The sequence below is a fragment of the Mauremys reevesii genome, linkage group 6, assembly GCF_016161935.1.
Source record: "Mauremys reevesii isolate NIE-2019 linkage group 6, ASM1616193v1, whole genome shotgun sequence".
NCBI classification, from domain to species: domain Eukaryota; kingdom Metazoa; phylum Chordata; order Testudines; family Geoemydidae; genus Mauremys; species Mauremys reevesii.
In genome coordinates, this window is record NC_052628.1 from 61,571,877 (window position 1) to 61,591,084 (window position 19,208).

Below are 19,208 nucleotides of genomic sequence, written 5' to 3' on the forward strand. Positions count from 1 at the left end.
GTCGTCTTTCTATGTGGCACATCATGTCTTCTATTCCCATGTGGTACTTCTTTAGCTGCAGTCATTTCAGGCACTTGAGCTAACAGCTTCTTGGTGTAATCAAATGGAAGGAAGTGCTTTCTTAGTAAGGATTCCAGGGCTACGGAACTCACATCTCACCGTGGTTTGCCAGATGGACAGTTTGGTGACCATCAAAACATGCTGGAAGGCTCTCCTGTTCCCCAGGCGCTTCCTGGAGGAGAGAAAAGGAGGTAATGATGTACTCTGCGAAGGTGGCAGTACTGATAGCCAGGAAATTTTTCTTCATTGGAGCACTGTATTTAAGATTAATTAGACGTATCTGGTAAAATTAGCATTTCAATGTACATAGTCCACCTGGAGAATGAGAGAGCTGCAGATGGCAAAATAAAAATATAATAAATTATATATTCTTTTCTCTGTGGTTTTAGGGACTGTGATGAAGGAATATGCACAGACAAGTCCAACATTTTATATGCTTGGGCAAGAAATGCTCCTCCCACCAGACTACCGAAAGGTATGGTGCCTTTCATTTTATGGAATTCCCTCTTTGGGTAGGGGGGATGGGGAAGGAGGAGGGAAGAGTAGCTCCCTGCCTCCCCCCTGCAATCTCTTTTTCCGTCTTTCATTGAGTGGTTTCAGTTGGTTTAAAAGTGTACATACTTCAATCTAATTAATTGTGGTAATGAATATTACTTACTTTATAGGAACTAATGAACATATGTGGTTTTCTTATTCCATGTAACATTATGGATTATAAATCAGGACTAAAGGAGAATAATATAATAATTAGCTCTTGCACAACACTTTTCATGCATAGGTCTCTGAGTGCTTTTCAACTAAGTGAAAGTTTCATTATCTCCATTTCACAGATAGGGAAACTGGGGTGAGAGAAAGTGACTTGCACAGTGGCCCAGAGCAAGTCAGTGGTGGAGCTGGGGATAGAACCTGACTTCTAGTTCAGTGCCCTCTCCACTAGAATGCACTGCATCCCACTACAATTAGGGGGAGGGGAAGGATGGGCAGTTTGTTTTTTTGTTTTTAAGGAAAAAGAGAGAGCATAAATACAGAGTTAGAGACCCTTCAGCCCTTAAGTGTGAGTTGTGAGATTTTATATAGGCATATCCAGTGGCAGGATGGCCACCAGAAGTAGCCAGGCCTCCACTTGCATCTTTTGCCTTCCTCTGGAAGCAACGCTTGTATAAGGTGGAAATTATGAACTCATTCTTTTCATGTCCCCAGCTTGTTTTATTTATTGTCCATCCCCTTTGCCTTACTAGACACCTTGGAGGAATTGGAAGGTCCTCTGTATTCTTCCTTACTGTTCTGTGTGTGCTGGTTTGGGCAGGTGGTAGAAGGAGGGCTGTTAGGAATGTATACATGCTGTCACTGAGGTCTGTACAAGCACCACCTCTGAACTGGGTACCTTTCAGTTACCTTGTAATTGCAAAATTTTAAATCTTTATCATTTAAATAAGCTGTGGGCTGGGGAGTTACTGGAGAGTTTTGTGTGCATGCTCAAGAATTTAAGTTATTTTTAATAGGATGATTGAAACATGTACAGTTTTAGGATTCATATAAGCATCCTAACTTCTGTGTGCCTAACCAAACCTGTTGAGGTCCCCACAAAACCCTGTGATTCCCTGTCCCCAACCCCACCTCCCTTAATGGGTGCCCTGAACCTGCAATTTTGGAACATTGCCTGGCATATGTAGGTAATGAATAGATGGGCTTTCCCTCACCAGCGTCTTCAGGATGATTTTCCCCTTTTCTCTTTCTAGGAGCTGGGACCTCTGGGGCTTCTCTCTTCCCTTACTGTATCTCTTCCGGAAGGCATCTGGTCTTCTCTGTCTGCCTTTCTTCTGGGAGTGGGGGAGATTCTGGGATTTCTCCACCTTGTTTCCTCATCTCCTGATTCCTGCCAAAGTGCTTGCCAGTTGTCCCTATTGCTTCTGAGTGCTAAGATGAGAATCTAGGCAGAGGTATAGAAAAGGACTGGACAGACAGTGTTTTGCTCTGTGGCTATTATCCTTCTGTGCCAATTCCAGAGGCCCAACAGAGGGGACAGAGCAGGGAAAAGGGGAAGGGATGCACAGGCAGCCACAGACCTCCTTGCTCCTCACCACAGCTATAGAAGGCCAACCTTATTTTGTAGAACTCAACTAGCATCCTAGGACTGGGAACTATCCAGGACAGGTATCTGAAAACTCAAGGCAATCACAGCTGTAATGAGATGATTGACAGGCATGCCTTTGTGACAAATGCATGGTGGTGTTATTTTCTCTTTGATTTGCCTTTCCCATGTTTTAGGTGCACTACTACACATACTTAAAATCACAGATGTCAAAAAAACTTATGAAATGTAAAGAAAAGAGATCATCATCACAGCAACAACAGAATCTCACAAGCAATCTATAATATATGGCGATATACCTATCTCATAGAACTGGAAGGGACCCTGAAAGATCATTGAGTCCAGCTCCCCGCCTCCACTAGCAGGACCAAGTACTGATTTTGCCCCAGATCCCTAAGTGGCCCCTTCAAGGATTGAACTCACAACCCTGGGTTTAGCAGGTCAATGCTCAAATGACTGAGCTATCCCTGCCCCCCTTACACTCCATATCCCTCCCTATATCGCTTCTGCCATAACCTCTCTTATGGATTCAATCACATTTTCCCTCCAATTGTGCAATCCCTTCTCCTCTGTGCCCCTTACCTCTGAGGAAAAGCTTGGGAGAATAGATGCATTTTTAATGTTGTTGTGTAAGGACCATCAATAATCCTCTCTGGATTAAGTGGAGAAGGTTGAGGAAGATTTTGATAAACTTTCCCAACTTAAAAAGAATTTAACTTGGGAAAAGAAAAATCTGGAAGCAGAGCTTGGTGGTTGACAAAAGTTGTACAAGGAGTTGGGAGCCTTTAAAATGCCAGTTCTATCCCCTTACAAGACACACCACTGCATATGTAGATAATGGATCCTGTTTGTAATTCAAAGTGCATTTCAAAAAAGCTCCAAAAAGAAAGAGAAACTATCTGATTAGAGGTTGTATAGAGGCTTCCATCTAAATATATTTGTCTTTCAATTTTGTTATGTATTTTGAGTCTGGGAACTTACAGATCTATAAGGGCTTTCTGTACACAATTTGTTTCACAGCTTGATGTTCTGAAACAATTGGAGAGCGCACATATGCCTTCATTTTTATATGACGTTGTCCTTTGGATGAATCCCAGCAGATTTTCAGTGGGCCAGTCTCAGCGTAATACTCCGTTGCATTATTCCAGGACAGCCTCTGGAGTGTACTGGAAATATATTTACAATCTATGGAAGGTGTAGCTTTAGTCTGAGGATATCTTTATTTTATTGCAATCCCTTTAAACTGAGTCACTTTTCCCCTTTATCCTCTAGCTCCATTTCCCATTGCCACGAACAGTGTAGAATACCACAGACTACCTTTTCTAAACATCTCCTTGTACAGATCTCTCGCATCTTACGCGCATTTAACATGCACAATTTCAGCTTTACGCGGTTGGCAAAAAAAAATAACAATTTTAATACTGTACCTGTAGTACGGGCGATTCCACCCGCCGTTACACTCAATGTAATTTTGACTATACGCGATTTTCGCTTACACGCTGACTGCGGAATGTAACCCCAGCGTAAGATGTGACAGACCTGTATATTAATCAGCAGGGACATTAATTGAGCTCTGAGCATATTCACTTGTAGCTACAGTTCACCAAAGCTGTACAATCGAGGGAGCCAAGGTGCTAAAGTACATGCCAAACCCCAGCTGGCAATTTGTTGCTGTATCTAAATTACTCAGAACTGCAGATGTTTAAATGAGTTACCAGTCTTCCTTCCTTTCCTTATTTTTTTTCTTATTGATACTATGATTTGAGCATAGAGATTCTGCAACCCTCTTCACAGAGAAGCTTTGCCACTGGCACTTGTTAATTTAGTGGGATTCACAGGCTGAATAGGCAGAGATTGCTTTCTCTGCTTCTCAACAAGTATTTTCATTGTTGGGCAGGTGTGGAAAGATCATTATCAATGATGCTGGTGCTCTGTAATTTGTGTTCATTCTTTCAAGTTCCTCTGTAATATCTATTGATAATTTGTCACCCCATTGTTATTTTACTTGGAAACCTGCACATTCTGACAACTTTCATGAAAATAACTATTTCTGCAGTGTTGAACATTTTGGGGTGGAAAATTAAGTTTGTGTATTTCTAATCTTAGTGTTTTTTGCATAAATGCATAGCAATTTACATCTTGTTACACTTAAATTAACTGTTAAAATGGGAAATGAAAATATTATATTCTATTAGGATCCTTTGTGGCTAATAAAGAACATGAGCATCATCTTGTTGTATAATCCTACCTAATATGCATTGGAATGAAGGAATTATTTGCCTAAATCAGTCATCACTCTTCATTGATCACTAGGACTCAGACTGAGTATCAGAAGTTTATGTTCAGTGCCACTTGAGCAATATTTTATTTATGTATTTATTTTGTAGTTTCTTTGACCAGTAGTTTTTTCACTGACATCTTAAAGTAAAACTTTCCTCCTCCTCCGCTGCCAGTCTAAATATTCAGTCTTGGACTTTTTGACAGTGTTACCAGTGACAAACTATTTAAAATATACCTTATTTATCGCTTGCATAACCCTAACTCGTCTTCTTTATTTTAAGGTGTTGGATTCAAAGTTGGAGGAGAAACAGGTAGCAAATATTTTGTGCTCCAAGTACATTATGGGGATGTCAGTGCATTCAGAGGTATGTGTTTTGGAAATTGTCGTCTGTAAATATGATTTAAAATATTCCTTTCTGAAAAATGTTAGATTGCATGCACACAAAAAAAGCATTTGTTACCTACTGAAATAATTTCCATTGATGCTGCCACTAGTGGGGGTAGAAGCACCTAAAAAGTTAACTTAAAAGTTAACTTTAAAAAAGTTTAAGTCAAGCTTATATTTTTAAGATATATAGAAAGGAAATAGACAAGGTTATATTTTAGTAAAATTCAAAGAAAGCAACAAAAGGCAACTATGCTCATTTTCACATTGGCAATGTAAGGAGAGGCAGACTCCTTCTCAGAACAACTTAACATCTTTTTTCATCTGATAAAGTTATTTCACATCTTTCTTTCAAGTTTATATTTTAGTGTAAAATACTTTAAAATAAAATAGCATATTAGAATAGATTTTGTATTATAAATCATGATTTTTCAGTTATATTAATGAGTGCTATATCTCAGTGCAAAATAGCTATGCCTATATCTGGTTTGAATCTTGGTTAAGTTGAGAGAGACATTAATCAATCAATCAGCATTCAAAGAAGCATGAAAATAACATGAGTATTTTGAGAGTAAGAAAATATAAACATTGCTCTTTGATTTGTTTTTGTTAATACATGTGGATAGACTCTACAGCCAGAATATAAGTATTTTTGCTCTAGTATATCTATCCAATAGAACATCTAAAATATACACCATTACTACCAGCATCTGTGAAAGACTGGGAGGACCATAAATTTATATTCATTACACGTTTTTTGTGAATTTCTATAACACGAGGGGCAAATACCCACCTTGTAAGCCTTATGTTTTCTGTGCATTTTTCTGAATTAGGAGTTTTGTTCTATAGTCACCAATCAAAAATCCAGATGGTGGCTTACCTGTTTACCGTAATCTAAAGGGACGGACTGCATTTGATACGCTTTCATCTAAACACCACAAAAATCCAGTTTATGTGAGGCATGAGTACAATCAGCTATTCAAATATTAATCCTTTTCAAAACTGGGGCTCTTCTAAATTAGGTGGTACACCTCTGATCAAATACAGTAAAAAGTAATTTGTTAGTAAAAGCTTTGAGGCAGGATCACTGGCTTTTGTTTGTCTGTCTGTTTTTGTAAAGTGCTGTTTATGTTTACTTTAGAAATCCTTAAAGCATTCAGCTTTGCTAAATTGGATCAACAGGCATTTAAAAGATTTGTCAATTCTATATGTTGTTTCAAAAACTTAAACTGTATGCCTTAGGAAATGATTCCCCTTTTTAAATGGTAAATCAAATCTGTTCTGTTTGGTGTAGAATTAAACCATTATTAAAATATATCTCTTGCTAATATTTTGTCAGCATAGTTTTATTCCCTGTCCTTAAATTAACAAGGACTTGACAAAATGTTCAGTACTGGGTCATGAGGTAAAAAGCAGACTGACTTGAACCTGCCAAGAACTATACCAATCTCAGAAACAGATTGAAGTGTTGTCTTCTTGCTTTACAGTGGAATACTTACACAAAAAACGCAAAATAATTCATTATATTTCTGGTGACAAGGATATGATATGCTTGACATTTAATAGAAAATCTGTGACCAGAGTTATAAAAAAAATAATTAGTTTTGATTATTTCATTTCTGTAAATATCTTTTGATATCTCAAATTAATCATCTCAAGCATAGCTAGTATATTGTTAACTGGTATCAGTGAGCATTTGGATTTCATTATTATAAATCCCTCACTAATCTGTTTTCTGGAGAACATGAAATATATAGTAGCAGCGTTAACTAATGCAGAACTTCAAAAAAACACAACATAAAGTGACTTATTCTGACATTTTCCAGATATGTGCATTTATTTTTCCACACTTGAGGACTGTTTGCAATACAGGATTGGTGCATTAGCCATATGGCCTTCTGTTATCCTTGAACAGACCAAACTGTACATCATTATGCTGTTGGATTTTGACCATGATGTATTACAATGTGGATTTTAAACTTGGATATGAAGATCCCTGATGACTTAGAGTGGGAAATACAAATATTTGTAGGCCCTAAAGAAAAAAAAACGGAAATAGGGGAATTATGTAATTTCATATAGTGGCATAAAGGAGCATAACTAGTTGTTTGGGATTTAAAAAAAAGAAGTTTATGTAACAGGAATGGGAGGAGTGGAATTCAAATAGCAAAATACGGCATATTACAAAATCAAATAATCTCCCAGTATTGAAAACCCTGTCATTTCAAGCACTTAAAAATAGATTTCAGTATACAAAGCTTTTAGAAACTGTACTGTAGAAAATTCTGTACAAGCAGGGAGATGTACTCAGTGATTGAATAAGTTCCTGCTATTTCTACTTGTTTTTATTGTTAAAAGTTTTTAAATGTTTGTGAAATGAGGGGATATAAGGCCATAAAGCTTCATAATAATTGGCAAAAAAAAAAAGTCTGCACAAATGGAGAGTGCAGTAACTGTTTTAATTTTATGTGGCCAGAAGATGGGTAAATTGCACAACTGTGGCTGCTCCTATCTGTGCTCAGAAGGAATCTGTTTTTACATCTGACAATACAGGTGAGCTATTGCAAACCCTTGGGAATGGTCACTTGCCAAAAGAGCTTATAATTAAAATCACAACTCTCAGAAGAAAATATATTAGGAGAGAGCCTGCTCTTCGTTATTGCTTGGGGAAGTTGAGTGTTCCTTTTGAGTATTAAGTACAAGTCACATGTGGGATTTTTTAAAAAAAAATTTCTAATAATAAGATGTGTGGGGGGGTGTTAAATGGAAAACAATGAACACCTGAAGTTATTTGCCTGCTACATGACAATTTACAATTTCTTAAATCGAGGAATGAATCTGATTTTTGTTCCTCTTCTGTTCTTTGTCACATAAATCCATTGCGATGACTACTTTAACTTACACAACCTATCTTTTCAAGTTTCCAAAGTAAGGTAGTAGACAGGGTTTGGGGGGAGATTATCAGTATTTCTATTAATCTCAATAGCTCTACTTTTTGTCAGTAATTGATGGGATTGTTGGATACTACTGAAGTTGTTAGGAGAGAGATTAAAATAAGTATGACGAAATACCATCTGGTTTTACTTCAGTACTTGTTGTATTGTGTGCTCCAACCTTTTATTTTTAACATGCAAAATATTTCATTTTTCTTCTGTGATCAAAAAAGGCTTCTAATTTAGCTTGCTTGTGATAATCTCAGTTTGAGTAGGGAAAAATGTAATGTGATATAATTCTCTCTAAATCTTGATTGCTCTCTTCAAGCAGATTTAATGTTGAGCTCTGTGAACAGCTTTAGAAATATTTTTAACACTTCAGAAATTATCCAAAAGAAACGTGTCTTATCTGTGCCAAGACTTTAACTGGTAAGAGAGAGATTTCCAGTTTTAAGACTATAATAGTTGCACTTTTTTACAAAGTGGAGCACACATAATGTGTCATAATTCAGAATGAAGGATGAAATCTATTAATTTAATTCATGTTATCTGGCACTCTCTCAGCAATAAAAATAACAGTAACAGTCCACAGATTCAGTAGCAGTATTCAGAGTTCAGTGTGCTGTGATATAAGACGTTACTGATATACTTTTTTACTGGATATATAAGCATAAAATATTTGGCTGTAGATCTACTAATGAATTATGCATATTGTAATTATTCAACTGTGCTCCCATTTGCACTTTCATTCTTTTCTCCCAAAGTACCTGTATGTACCTGTACTGTAATTTTTCAACTGTTTGTAAAAGGGATATTTTCTTAATTAAATGTAACCAGTTAATAAGCAAGTGTAAATGAAATCAGAATATTTTAAGGTATAGAAATGCACAATTAAGGAATGCAAACAACTGTAACTCTGCCCTGTAGGTCTGTGCAATGCTATAACCATGCTATTATGATTAATCCATTTCAGTGCGAATGGATCCAGATCGGATTAAACTGATTTTTAAAAATGCATCGGGGGGCGCGGGGATTCTCTTTTCCCCTCTTTCTCATACAGTCACTACAGGGCAGAGTTAATGTTATTTGGCTGCCTGTAATGCGTGTGCTTTAATCCTGCCCTGCTTATACAAGGTTGTAGTCTTTGCCACCAAAGAGTCTAAAACAATTAAGAATAACAAAGGCTGAGGAAAAGAAATACAACTTGCAAGTGAAGTGATCGAGCTTACTACTTAATACACTTTTTTTGGGATGGGTAATCGACTAAAAGAGGAGAAGTGGTTTATAGCATATGGGAAATGAGGGATCAGAAAAAGAATGGGGAGATGGGAAGCAGTCATGGAAAAGGGCACACTGGCACCTGGATCTGGACTTCCCTTTCTGCTTTGGTTGCTTGGGAAACTGAAATGTTTTGACTCGACAGGCCCACTGGGAGGGTGAAAGCCATAGGGTTGGGAGCTGCAATAGGGCCAGTGTTGCAGAGCATTAGCTCCCTAGGCTTGGTGAGAGAAGCCAGGCAAGATACAATTAAGACCTATTTTATCTTCCTTTTAGGGTTCTTAAATGCACACTATGTAGCTATGAATTTTGCATGTACCAAGTTACCCTAACTGTGTTTGTTAAAATTGATAATTTAAAAAGCTGATTTTTTTCCTAATAGCGATTTTTTTAAACTTATGTTATCCACATGAAATATTTTGGATTTGATATTTTTCTTTGTTTTACATTGTAATTAACTTACTGCATTGTTTGAAAAACCTAATATCTTTAAGTACAATTGGTGAAGACTTTTGGGGCAGATTTTGAAATGCACAAATGATAGACCCTCAACTGCCATTTGTGCCTTTGGAAATTTTTTTGCCTTTCATAAGTTAAGTCTAGAAGCCTCTGCACCCACCATTGGGCTTCAGACGGAAGAGAACACGTGGAGGGCACAGGAGTTAAAATGCTTCTCCCACCTTTTCCTCAACAAAATAAGTGTTGCCATGTATTTCAGTCAGGTGGACACACCTATATAGATTTATAGGTTTTTAACGCCAGAAGGAACCATTGTGATCAACTAATCTGACATCCTGTATAACACAGAGCATAGAACTTCCCTATTTTAATTCCTGCTGCAAGTCTAATAGTTGTGCTTGAGCTAGAGTACACTTCTAGAAAAACATCCAATCTTGATTTTAAAATTTCCAGCAATGGACAATCCATCGCAGCCCTTGGTAAACTGTTTCAATGGTTAATTATCCTCTCTGTAAAAAATTGTGCTTTATTTCTAGTTTGACTTTATCTATCTCTAACTTCCACTCCTTGTTTCTTGTTATACCTTTCTCTGCTAGATTGAAGGTTCCCCTATTATCATATTTCTATTCCCTGTGTAGGTACTTAAAGACTGATCAAGTCACTCCTTAACTTTCTCTGTGTTAAGCTAAATAGATTGAATTCTTAGAGTCTGTAACTATAAGGCATGGTTTCCAGTCATTTAATCATTCTTGTAGCACTTCTCTGAACCATCTCCAGTTTTTCAACGTCCTTCTTGAAGGGTGGACACCAGTACTGGACAGGGTATTCCAATAACAGTTGCTCCTGTGTCAAATACAGAGGTACTATAACCTCCCAGTTGCTATTTGAAATTACACTGTTTAGACATCCAAGGATTGCATTAGCCCCTTTGGCCACAGCATTGCACTGGGAGCTCATGTTCAGATGATTATCCACCATGATCCCCATGTCTCTTTCATAGTCACTGCTTCCCAGGATAGAGCCACCCATTCTGCAATTATGGCCTACATTTATTGTTCCTAGACATATGACCTTACGTTTAGCACAAGCAAACAATGTGTGTTTCATGGCTCAGCTTACCAAGAAATCCAGATTGCTCTGTATCAGTGACCTGCCCTCTTCCTTATTTACCACTCTCCCAATTTTTGTGTCATCTGCAATGCGTCATCAGTGAAAACTTTATGGTTTCTTTCACTGTCATTAATAAAAATGTTAGTCTAAAGCCAAGAACCCATCCCTGCGAAACTGCACTTGAAACGTAGCCACTTGACAACGATTTCTCATTTTGAACTACGTTTTGGCAGCTATCATTTAACCAGTTTTAATCATATAATGTTTGCCATCTTGATTTTCTGTTGTTCTTGTTTATTAATCAAGATGTCATGCAGTACCAAGTCAAATCCCTTACAGAACTCAAAGGTAATAGTACTGATGCAATATACTTAATCAACTACATTTGTAATCTTATGAAAAATAGATAGCAAGTTAGTTTGAGAATATCTAATTTCCATTATCTCATGTTGATTGGCATTAATTGTATTACCCTTCATTAATTCTTTATGAATCAAGTCCCATCTCAGTCATTCCATTATTTTGCCTCAGATTGACATCGACAAGCTGGTAGTTATGTGGGTTTATTCTTTTTAAATATAGACACAGCCTTAGCTTTCTTCTAGTCCTCTGGAACTTCCCAGTGTTCCAAGACTTATTGAAAATCAACATCAATGGTCCAGAGAACTTCTTAATCAATTCTTTCAGAATTCTCAGATGTAAATTACCTAGATCTGCTGATTTAAGATATAACTTTAGTTGTTGCTTTTTAACATCATCTGTATTTAGTGTTGGAGTGGAAAACGTTTCATAATTATGACTACATCATATGCTTTTTGACCCCCAGATATTTCAGTTCTGTATTTATTGAACACTTCCACCTTTTTTGCACTATTATTGACAATTCTACCATTTTTGTATAGTGATTGGCCAGTACCATTGTTAGGATGCCTGTTGGCAATAGTTTTCTTCTCTTACCAATTTTCTACACTTCTTAGCTTCTAATTGATATTTACTGCTATCCACTTCTCCTTTTTTTACATTTGTTTATATATTGTATAGCTGTTTTCACTTCCCCTTTATACCAGACTGGCTTTTTAACCAGCATAACTTTCTTTCTGAAATGCGGGATTGTGGCTTTTGAGGTATTTAGTGAAATGTTTGTAAACAGTTGAATTTTTCTGTTTAAATTCTTTCTCTGTGGCTCATAATTGTTTTCAACACCCTTTTTAAAGCAGCAAGTACACATGCTACTGGTTTGAATGTTACTCTGTTTGAAGGATGCAACTCTGGATCAACAATTCTGAGAGACCTTTTTCCAGACAAAAGTAGTAAATTGGAGTGCTGCTCATGCCAGCTTTAAGTCCTCTGTGGCTCTACTACACAGATGCAAAGGCAAGATAGTGGCTGAACTGCTCATTGCTGTTGTTTGTTGTGATGGGACTGGGTAGTGCAGGGGTAGGCACTCTGTACAGATGGTTAATGGGCATGTGATTTGTGAAATATTATTGGGTATTGCAGACCTACCATAATTTTCCATTAAAAACGTAAGTGACTATAGAATTTACAATACATTGTCTGTTGATTTTGTTGATAAGGTTAAAATTCCCAGCTTCTTGCAAAGATCTGCATGATGATTGGCTTGCTGTTGAAAAAATTATATATTTGTGTAATCTATCCACATGCAGTAGTTTGTTGACTATAAAGGTTTTATGCTACTCAGAAGAGTGACTATAAAATTGCATCATGAGATTTCATGATGGCATGTCATTGTTTTCATATCTAATGTCCTCAGTTCACAAGGGAAAAAGACGGACAACCTTACAAACTCAACCTGGAAATTAAGAGCAAGCAAGGTTTCTCCTTTTCATATGTCCTCATGACTTAAAAAAAAAAAAATCAAAAAAAAATCTGCAGGCTAAATTATTACCTCGTAGATACCTGTGCAACTTCATTGCCTTAACTAGTTTTGCATAGGTGTAACTAACTGGGAAAGTAAAGTAAAGAATTCTATTGATGTATAAGAAGAAATAGAATCCAGCTAACATTCTCTTAGCTGCGTTGGGTCTGCAGAGCTGACAGAAGCAACAAAAAGAAAAAAATCAGTACAGTCCCATTTTTATCACTGTAGTAAGCATATGTGACTGAATACACACAGGGACAAGATCTGTTGAGCATTTTTACAGCATCATTTTTTCAGAATATAGCTACACTTTTTAAGTGCTGAAAATGATTATGATGTGCCAGAGAAAATGGATATGAAGAGCTTTTATCAAAAATATAAACCCTACAGGATTTATGTTACTATGATCCAAATATAAGGCACATACTTCTACTACTAAGCTAGAGTCTCCTTGACTAATATAAAAGGGAATTCATAGGTGTTAAATTATTCAGCAGAAGAAACACAGATTGTACTATGAATAAAGTAGGAACAGACTGGAAATTACAAAGAAAAAATAATCAAACATTTTATCCAAAGGCAGCAGAGTGCAAAGTGGATTCCATAGAGAATTTCAGAAACCTCTTTTTAGAAAAATGTAATGTAAAACAAATTGAATGATGTATATTGAATTTGATTTTTTAAAACAGATTTTAAGTGTTTTCATTAGATGCTGAGTGTTTTGGATGATGAACATGATTGTGTTGAAAATGTAGTGATCTGTTTGTCTCTGAGGGCAGAAAATTAAGAATTTTTAATAAAAATACAGTCCTGACGGGGTTGAAATCTAAAGAAGACACTTACGCGAAGACAGTTGTAGCCCAGTGGATAAATATATATGTAAATGTATAGGTATTAAATTGCCCACTTAGAAGTTCCCATACTGTTCACTGAATCCTATGCAAATATTATAAATACATAGGATAAAATAATGAAAATGTTGAAGATAGATTTCAGACTAGGTTTCTTAGTTCACAACAAATACCCGTGTAGGCAGAAGGCACTAGAAATTAGATGATATTTTTTGTTTCCAACAATAGATAAGATCTAGAAGAAGAGTTTTCTCAAGTATTCAGTAGATCTGGCTGAGAACCTGAATTTCTTTTCCTCAAAAATTGGACATTTTGAAAAACATCAGGAGCTCTGGTTCTGTGTCAGCCCACCTGATTATATACAGCCAGGGAAGCGGCCAGGGGGGTGACCTCTCAGGAAACCTGCCTAAGTTCCATCAGAAATTTTGCCGAAATTAACACATCCTTTCAGAACATTTAAAATTCTGACAAAGCAGCATTTTCTGACCCAAAAAACCCTTTCTGTCAGAACATTTCCAACCAGCTCTAGCATTTAGTAACACATTTCTTCATAAAAACTGGTGAAAAGTGACATAGGCACCATGCATAATATAATTTCTTTACTGAATTAAGCACACATTGGCTATTGGACTTAGTTTCAGTAATGCATTTTTTAAAAGTTAATCTTAATGTGATGATAAAGCAAATGATCTCTGTTTATATTTCAAACCATAGTGTTGCATTTTAACCTGCACCATTATTTTTGCATTGATAAAAGAAATAAACCAAGGCAGAATTCTTCTTGTTAGATCTCTGTTGGAAATCCAGCATAGAGAATCATCTTGAAAGAAACCTGCTTCCAAGGTGGATGAATGTATTTTCTTGTATGTGCCACAGGGCAAATGGAAACTAATAATTTATTTTCCTAGAGCAATGTGTACTTGCTCTATAGCTGAAATGCAAAATTAAAGGAGTTAGGCTAGCAAGAGTGACAGGTTGGAAAGATGATTTTAAGATTTTGTTGGATTTGTGCAATATTTCACCACAGTTGCTTAGCTGTAACAGCATTTATTAGAAAAGCTCTATTGGAGATTGAGACTTCTGCTGTCATTGCTTCATTTTTTTCAACTGTGCTGAACTGAGTGCTCAGCAGCTTTGATAGTTTCAGGAATGTGAGTTGTAGGGAGGGGAAGCAGTTGTTAAAGAACATTTATCTCTGCAGACATTTTGAGACTATTTAGAGCAAGTGCTCGTATTTACCTGCAAAAATTAAAAACTTCTCTAGGTGATCACTTTCACAAGTCTGGAATCTAGCCCAGTCTTTACATTAATTTGCTTTTGCTGTAGTGCACTGTAAGTCAACTTTCTATTATCCACAATGATGTGGTTCTGCAAGTTGAGTAAGATGAGTGCTTTATCTTGTGGCAATAGAGGTTAGCTTGTTCGTTGATAGTTTTGGATTTACTTTGGTTTTGCTAAATACAGATTAAAGGGGAACTGTGCCTGTTTGCTCCACACTCTGAAAGTTGTGAAGGTAGAAAGCATTTGAGCAGGAGTAAACTGAAATACATTTGACATGTTTATATAGGAAAACCACTATGCACTAAAAGTGAAGGCCAAGATTTTCAAAAGTGACTAATAATTTGGGGTGCCTTCTTTTTGGGTGTCCAACTTCAGACAGATTTTTCGTGCTTCCTGAAAATCAGCCTCCTAAAAGTGTCTCAGGTTTGAGACCCCAAAAATTAGTCACAAAAAATTAGTAAACCCACTTGAAAATCTGTCCCTAAGTAACAACGGTATATCCAAAATATTCTCTATGATAGCAAATATTTTCCAACCTTCATTATACCTGATACAGAATAATCTAGTATACAGTTTCAACCTTGTACAAGCCACGATTTGTGGCTCTGTGGCCAGTGCCGTAAAACTACAACAAAAAATCTAGTTTTTAGCACAGTTTGAAGTGGGGAAGGTGAAATAGAGACGACTCCGAGAAGGAACTAAATCCTAAAAATGGAGATTGTGGGACATAGAATGAAAATGCTGTTAATTAAGCGGATGAGACCAGGAAGGATAGGTATCTGTTACTGAAGATTGTGAGAAAAATAGGTGTAATCTAGAAGCATTTTAATGCCTTAGAAAATTAAATTATCTTTCTCTCTCTTTCTCTTCTGTACTTACGTTTTTCTTCAGTTCTCCTACTCAAGAGCCAGTAACTTTCTTTCCCTAGTGTTTTCTGACCCTGGACTTGGTTCTTCTGGAAGCAGGGTGTGATTGACGAGTATTGCTCTTTCTGGTATGAAGCATCTTCACCACCATTTTTTCCCTTGACCTCAGCAACTGCTTAGTGCATTTTTTTCCTAATCTACTCTAGCTTTCAATCTTGCCTTCCCCCTCTTTTCTCCCTATATATCTAAATTGTGTGTTCAAAATAAACTGAGACCTATGAGCTTGGAAAATAAATTCTCGTTTTCCATAGAGACCCCCCAAATGTCGATATTAAAATCTTGAGAGGGAAAAAAATGGAATTTTTGAGAAAAGATCAATAGATCAGGAGGAAAAGAAGACTACAATGTGGTCAGTGTATCATCACTCAGAATTTAATAGGACACGTTAATTTTTGATAGAGTATTTCATTATTTATTAATGTATTGATGCATTGTTCACTTATTTGAATGTGTTTCATACACAAAAGTGGTTCAGTACTTGCCCTGTTCTGAATAAAAGAATTATTTCAAGGTTAAATTTTAACCAATGTTCTACATGCATCGGTGTTAGTGCATTTAAATTTGAATGTTATGTGTTGCTAGGAATTATAAAATATGAAACATCTGAAGTATAGGAGTTTTAGACAGGTTTAAAGTTCATATGCAGTCCCATGCATGTAATTTTTTGAATAACATAATCGTTCAAAATATGTAAGGCTATTCCTTAAAAAGCATACATGTTAGCGATTTGCATTTTTCCTGGTTTTTAGAATTCTCAGCAAATAAAAATCCATATTAAAATCCATCATTATAACAAGAGCTTTGTTTTATAACTCTCTCAGTGGGAAAGTACTGTCTTTCACCCTCACTGGGCATTATGATTGTCTTAACTAAAGCTTTGTTTAAAAGATTAGTACTAAACCAGTCATGTTACATAAAATGAATGTGGTATTTTAAAAAGAATAGTCTCCAATCAAAAGTCTTCATTTCCCATTGTTCATAGTGAACCATGCGTATTTGGCAAGTTGTTTTGCTCTTCTGTAATATGGAGAGAGATGTGCCAACAATGGCTAATTTTGAGAATATTATTGTGTTGTTGCAATTTGCAGGTTTGTTACTTTGAATGTAATTGAAATTCTGTGCTTGTGGTTTCTGCTGAAACCATATTTCACCCACTGTACAAGAGCATTAAGAGTTGCAGAATTCTTTATATTTCAGGCCTTACTCCACACAGCTTATGAGATGCAGTCAGAGGTTCCATTTGTATTGAAAAGATCTGCTTTTCTTATCTGTGTTGCCACTTAAGTTTTCAGCTGCTTTTGTTTCTGCTTCGTGATGCTTCTTTCTTTCAAGAAGCCTCCTAGACATTGCTTTCTGAACATTTGATGTGACTACAGTAAATGGGTCTTACCTGGCTGATGACCATGATCAAGATAAGAAAGCTTCATTCAGTTTTGTTTCCTTTACACATATCAAAAAGAGTTTTTTGCTTTGTTTCCATGTGTGAAAGACTCGGCACCAATGACTTGCAGCTTCAGTTTGTTTGCTGTAGAAATACCTGTTGGAAAAATGTAACCAAGGAAACATAAACGCTCAAATACCATGGTGATGGGAATAAGTGAGAACCTAGAGAGATTGTTTTGACAATTTTCTTTACTGATGTAGCATTTTTTAATAATTCATGAGTACACAGTAGTTAGTTACTTTCCACCACTGTCCATTTTATATTTTCTCCAATTTTTGTTTGCATTTTATTTAAGGCAAACTCAAATGTTAATGAAAGAAAGCTGATCATCAGTTAATAGTGAGATGTTGTATGCAATACAGTTTATAAAAAAGTTTATGCTGATTTTATTTAAATCGTAACCCTTCCGAACTAGTCAGACTGTGATCACTCTTTTTCTCACATCTGTATATGTTCAGCACTCATTCTTGAGGTAAGGGTGGGTGCGTATGCCAGTGTGAAGAAAATAGATCACGCTGTTCAAATTGACTCTCTTGAAAGTACAGTTACTTCCTGATTTGCAGAAAATATCCCCATCCTTTTTTAATCTGTCAAATTAGTTCTGTAACAAAAAGCTTGATCCTGTTCCCTGGACTTCCCTTAGTCCAGAGTCCAGTTATGTAAAAACTGTCATTAGCAATTCAGTCTCTCCTTGTGCATTTTAATGAACCGCATCATATGCACCTTATTTCTGGTTGATTGTTTGAAACATTTAAAGATATCATCAGTTTATAAAAACTGCATTTGTTTGAACGCTTTTCACCTATAATTGTTACAGCTATCACATAAGATTAACGAAAAGATTAGGAGATAAGAATTTTTGTCTGTGTTTTTTATCCAGTTTATTTACTTTGTGTATTTATTAGCAGTTGTTCTATAGACACTTTCATTATCTCACTATAGCCAATTTCTATGTAAAACATTTTCTACCATAGGAAGATATAGCAGTGAAAACAAAACAAAAAAGTCAAGCTGGTTAAATACCTGAAACTATTTTTAACTCTGTTTGAAATTGACTAGGTATCAAGTTAACAGTGTCCTTTTTAAGTTGAAGTGTTAAGTTTTAAGTTGGGCAATGATTACATAATAAATTGATGATGTTGGACATCCTGGAAATTGGTGAATAGTTCAATAGTTGTATGAAATGATTTTTTTCTTCAAGTACAATATCTAAGTGCAAATGCTGACTTTATAGTGAGGCAATGTGGCCATTTCCGTCACTAAACTTTTTATCCATTAAAATAAAATTCAGATTCCCCTCTGCAAAATCATTCATTTTCAATCATTTTTGCCAAACTTAAATTCGTAGGTTGTGTAGCAAAACGACTGCTTTCAGGCTTTACAAAAATGCCTTCCCCGCAACCCACATATACATTGCCAGGCACAAAGTTCTGCATTTTTTTAAGCCCTGCCAAAAAATGCTGTGTCTATTACTTTTTCACGCTTGAGATCACTCCTGGTTTTGCATTAAAAACTAAGTGCAGCACTATGACTTTCAGACTGCTGTAGTTCTGAACAATAAAAAAAAATAATTCTAACACACAGTTCAGAGGATTGTGATACAAATACAATTTCACCATCAAGACTGGTTCAGGGAGACTAAATGTAATATGTATACCAAAGGCATCTTATCTTTTGACTTTTTTTTATCCACTAAGTAAAAATCACTTAACATTTACAGTTACTACTAATTAAAAATAAATGGTTAAATTCCTGTTTCATGTTTTGTGCAGATAAACACAAGGATTGCTCTGGTGTAACGTTACATCTGACACATCAAAGGCAAGTACTTTTAATACATTTCATGGAATTCATCCAAATTTAATCCGGGGTCCCCTGTTGCCATAGAAGCTGATATGAGTTTGGTCACTTATTCCAGTGGGAACAGGTCCAAAATTCTTTTGCACAGCCTGAAATGAACACACATGAACACAAGCTTTGAATAATATTATAGCTTTACAATAAAATGCACCATTTATTGCCTGTTAGTCAAATGCACTCACACGAAGTAACTTTCTTATATTATGCTACACATACATCATAACACCATTGGGAGATGTTAGTTTGGGAGCCTAGTATGGTATCAGAAATTTCAGGTGGGGAAGAAACTAAAGAGGAATATACATGTTAATGTTATTTTAGTGTTTGCCCTATTTCTTCTCAAGCTTGTGAAAAATGTTTCAAATTT

At 36.1% G+C, this 19,208-nt stretch overlaps 1 protein-coding gene across 12 annotated transcripts in view; it reads left to right on the forward strand.

Annotated features, from left to right (window-relative positions):
• PAM (peptidylglycine alpha-amidating monooxygenase) overlaps window positions 1-19,208 on the forward strand; it is a 209,872-nt gene that overhangs the window by 117,653 nt on the left and 73,011 nt on the right. For all 12 annotated transcript variants that reach the window (XR_005600194.1, XM_039543593.1, XM_039543598.1 and 9 more), the window contains 3 exons: window positions 450-535; window positions 4,714-4,797; window positions 18,754-18,802. Coding sequence is in view for 11 of the 12 variants with exons in the window: in XM_039543593.1 (XP_039399527.1) it covers window positions 450-535; window positions 4,714-4,797; window positions 18,754-18,802 (219 nt within the window). In the remaining variant the exon portion in view is untranslated. The remainder of the gene's footprint in view (window positions 1-449; window positions 536-4,713; window positions 4,798-18,753; window positions 18,803-19,208) is intronic.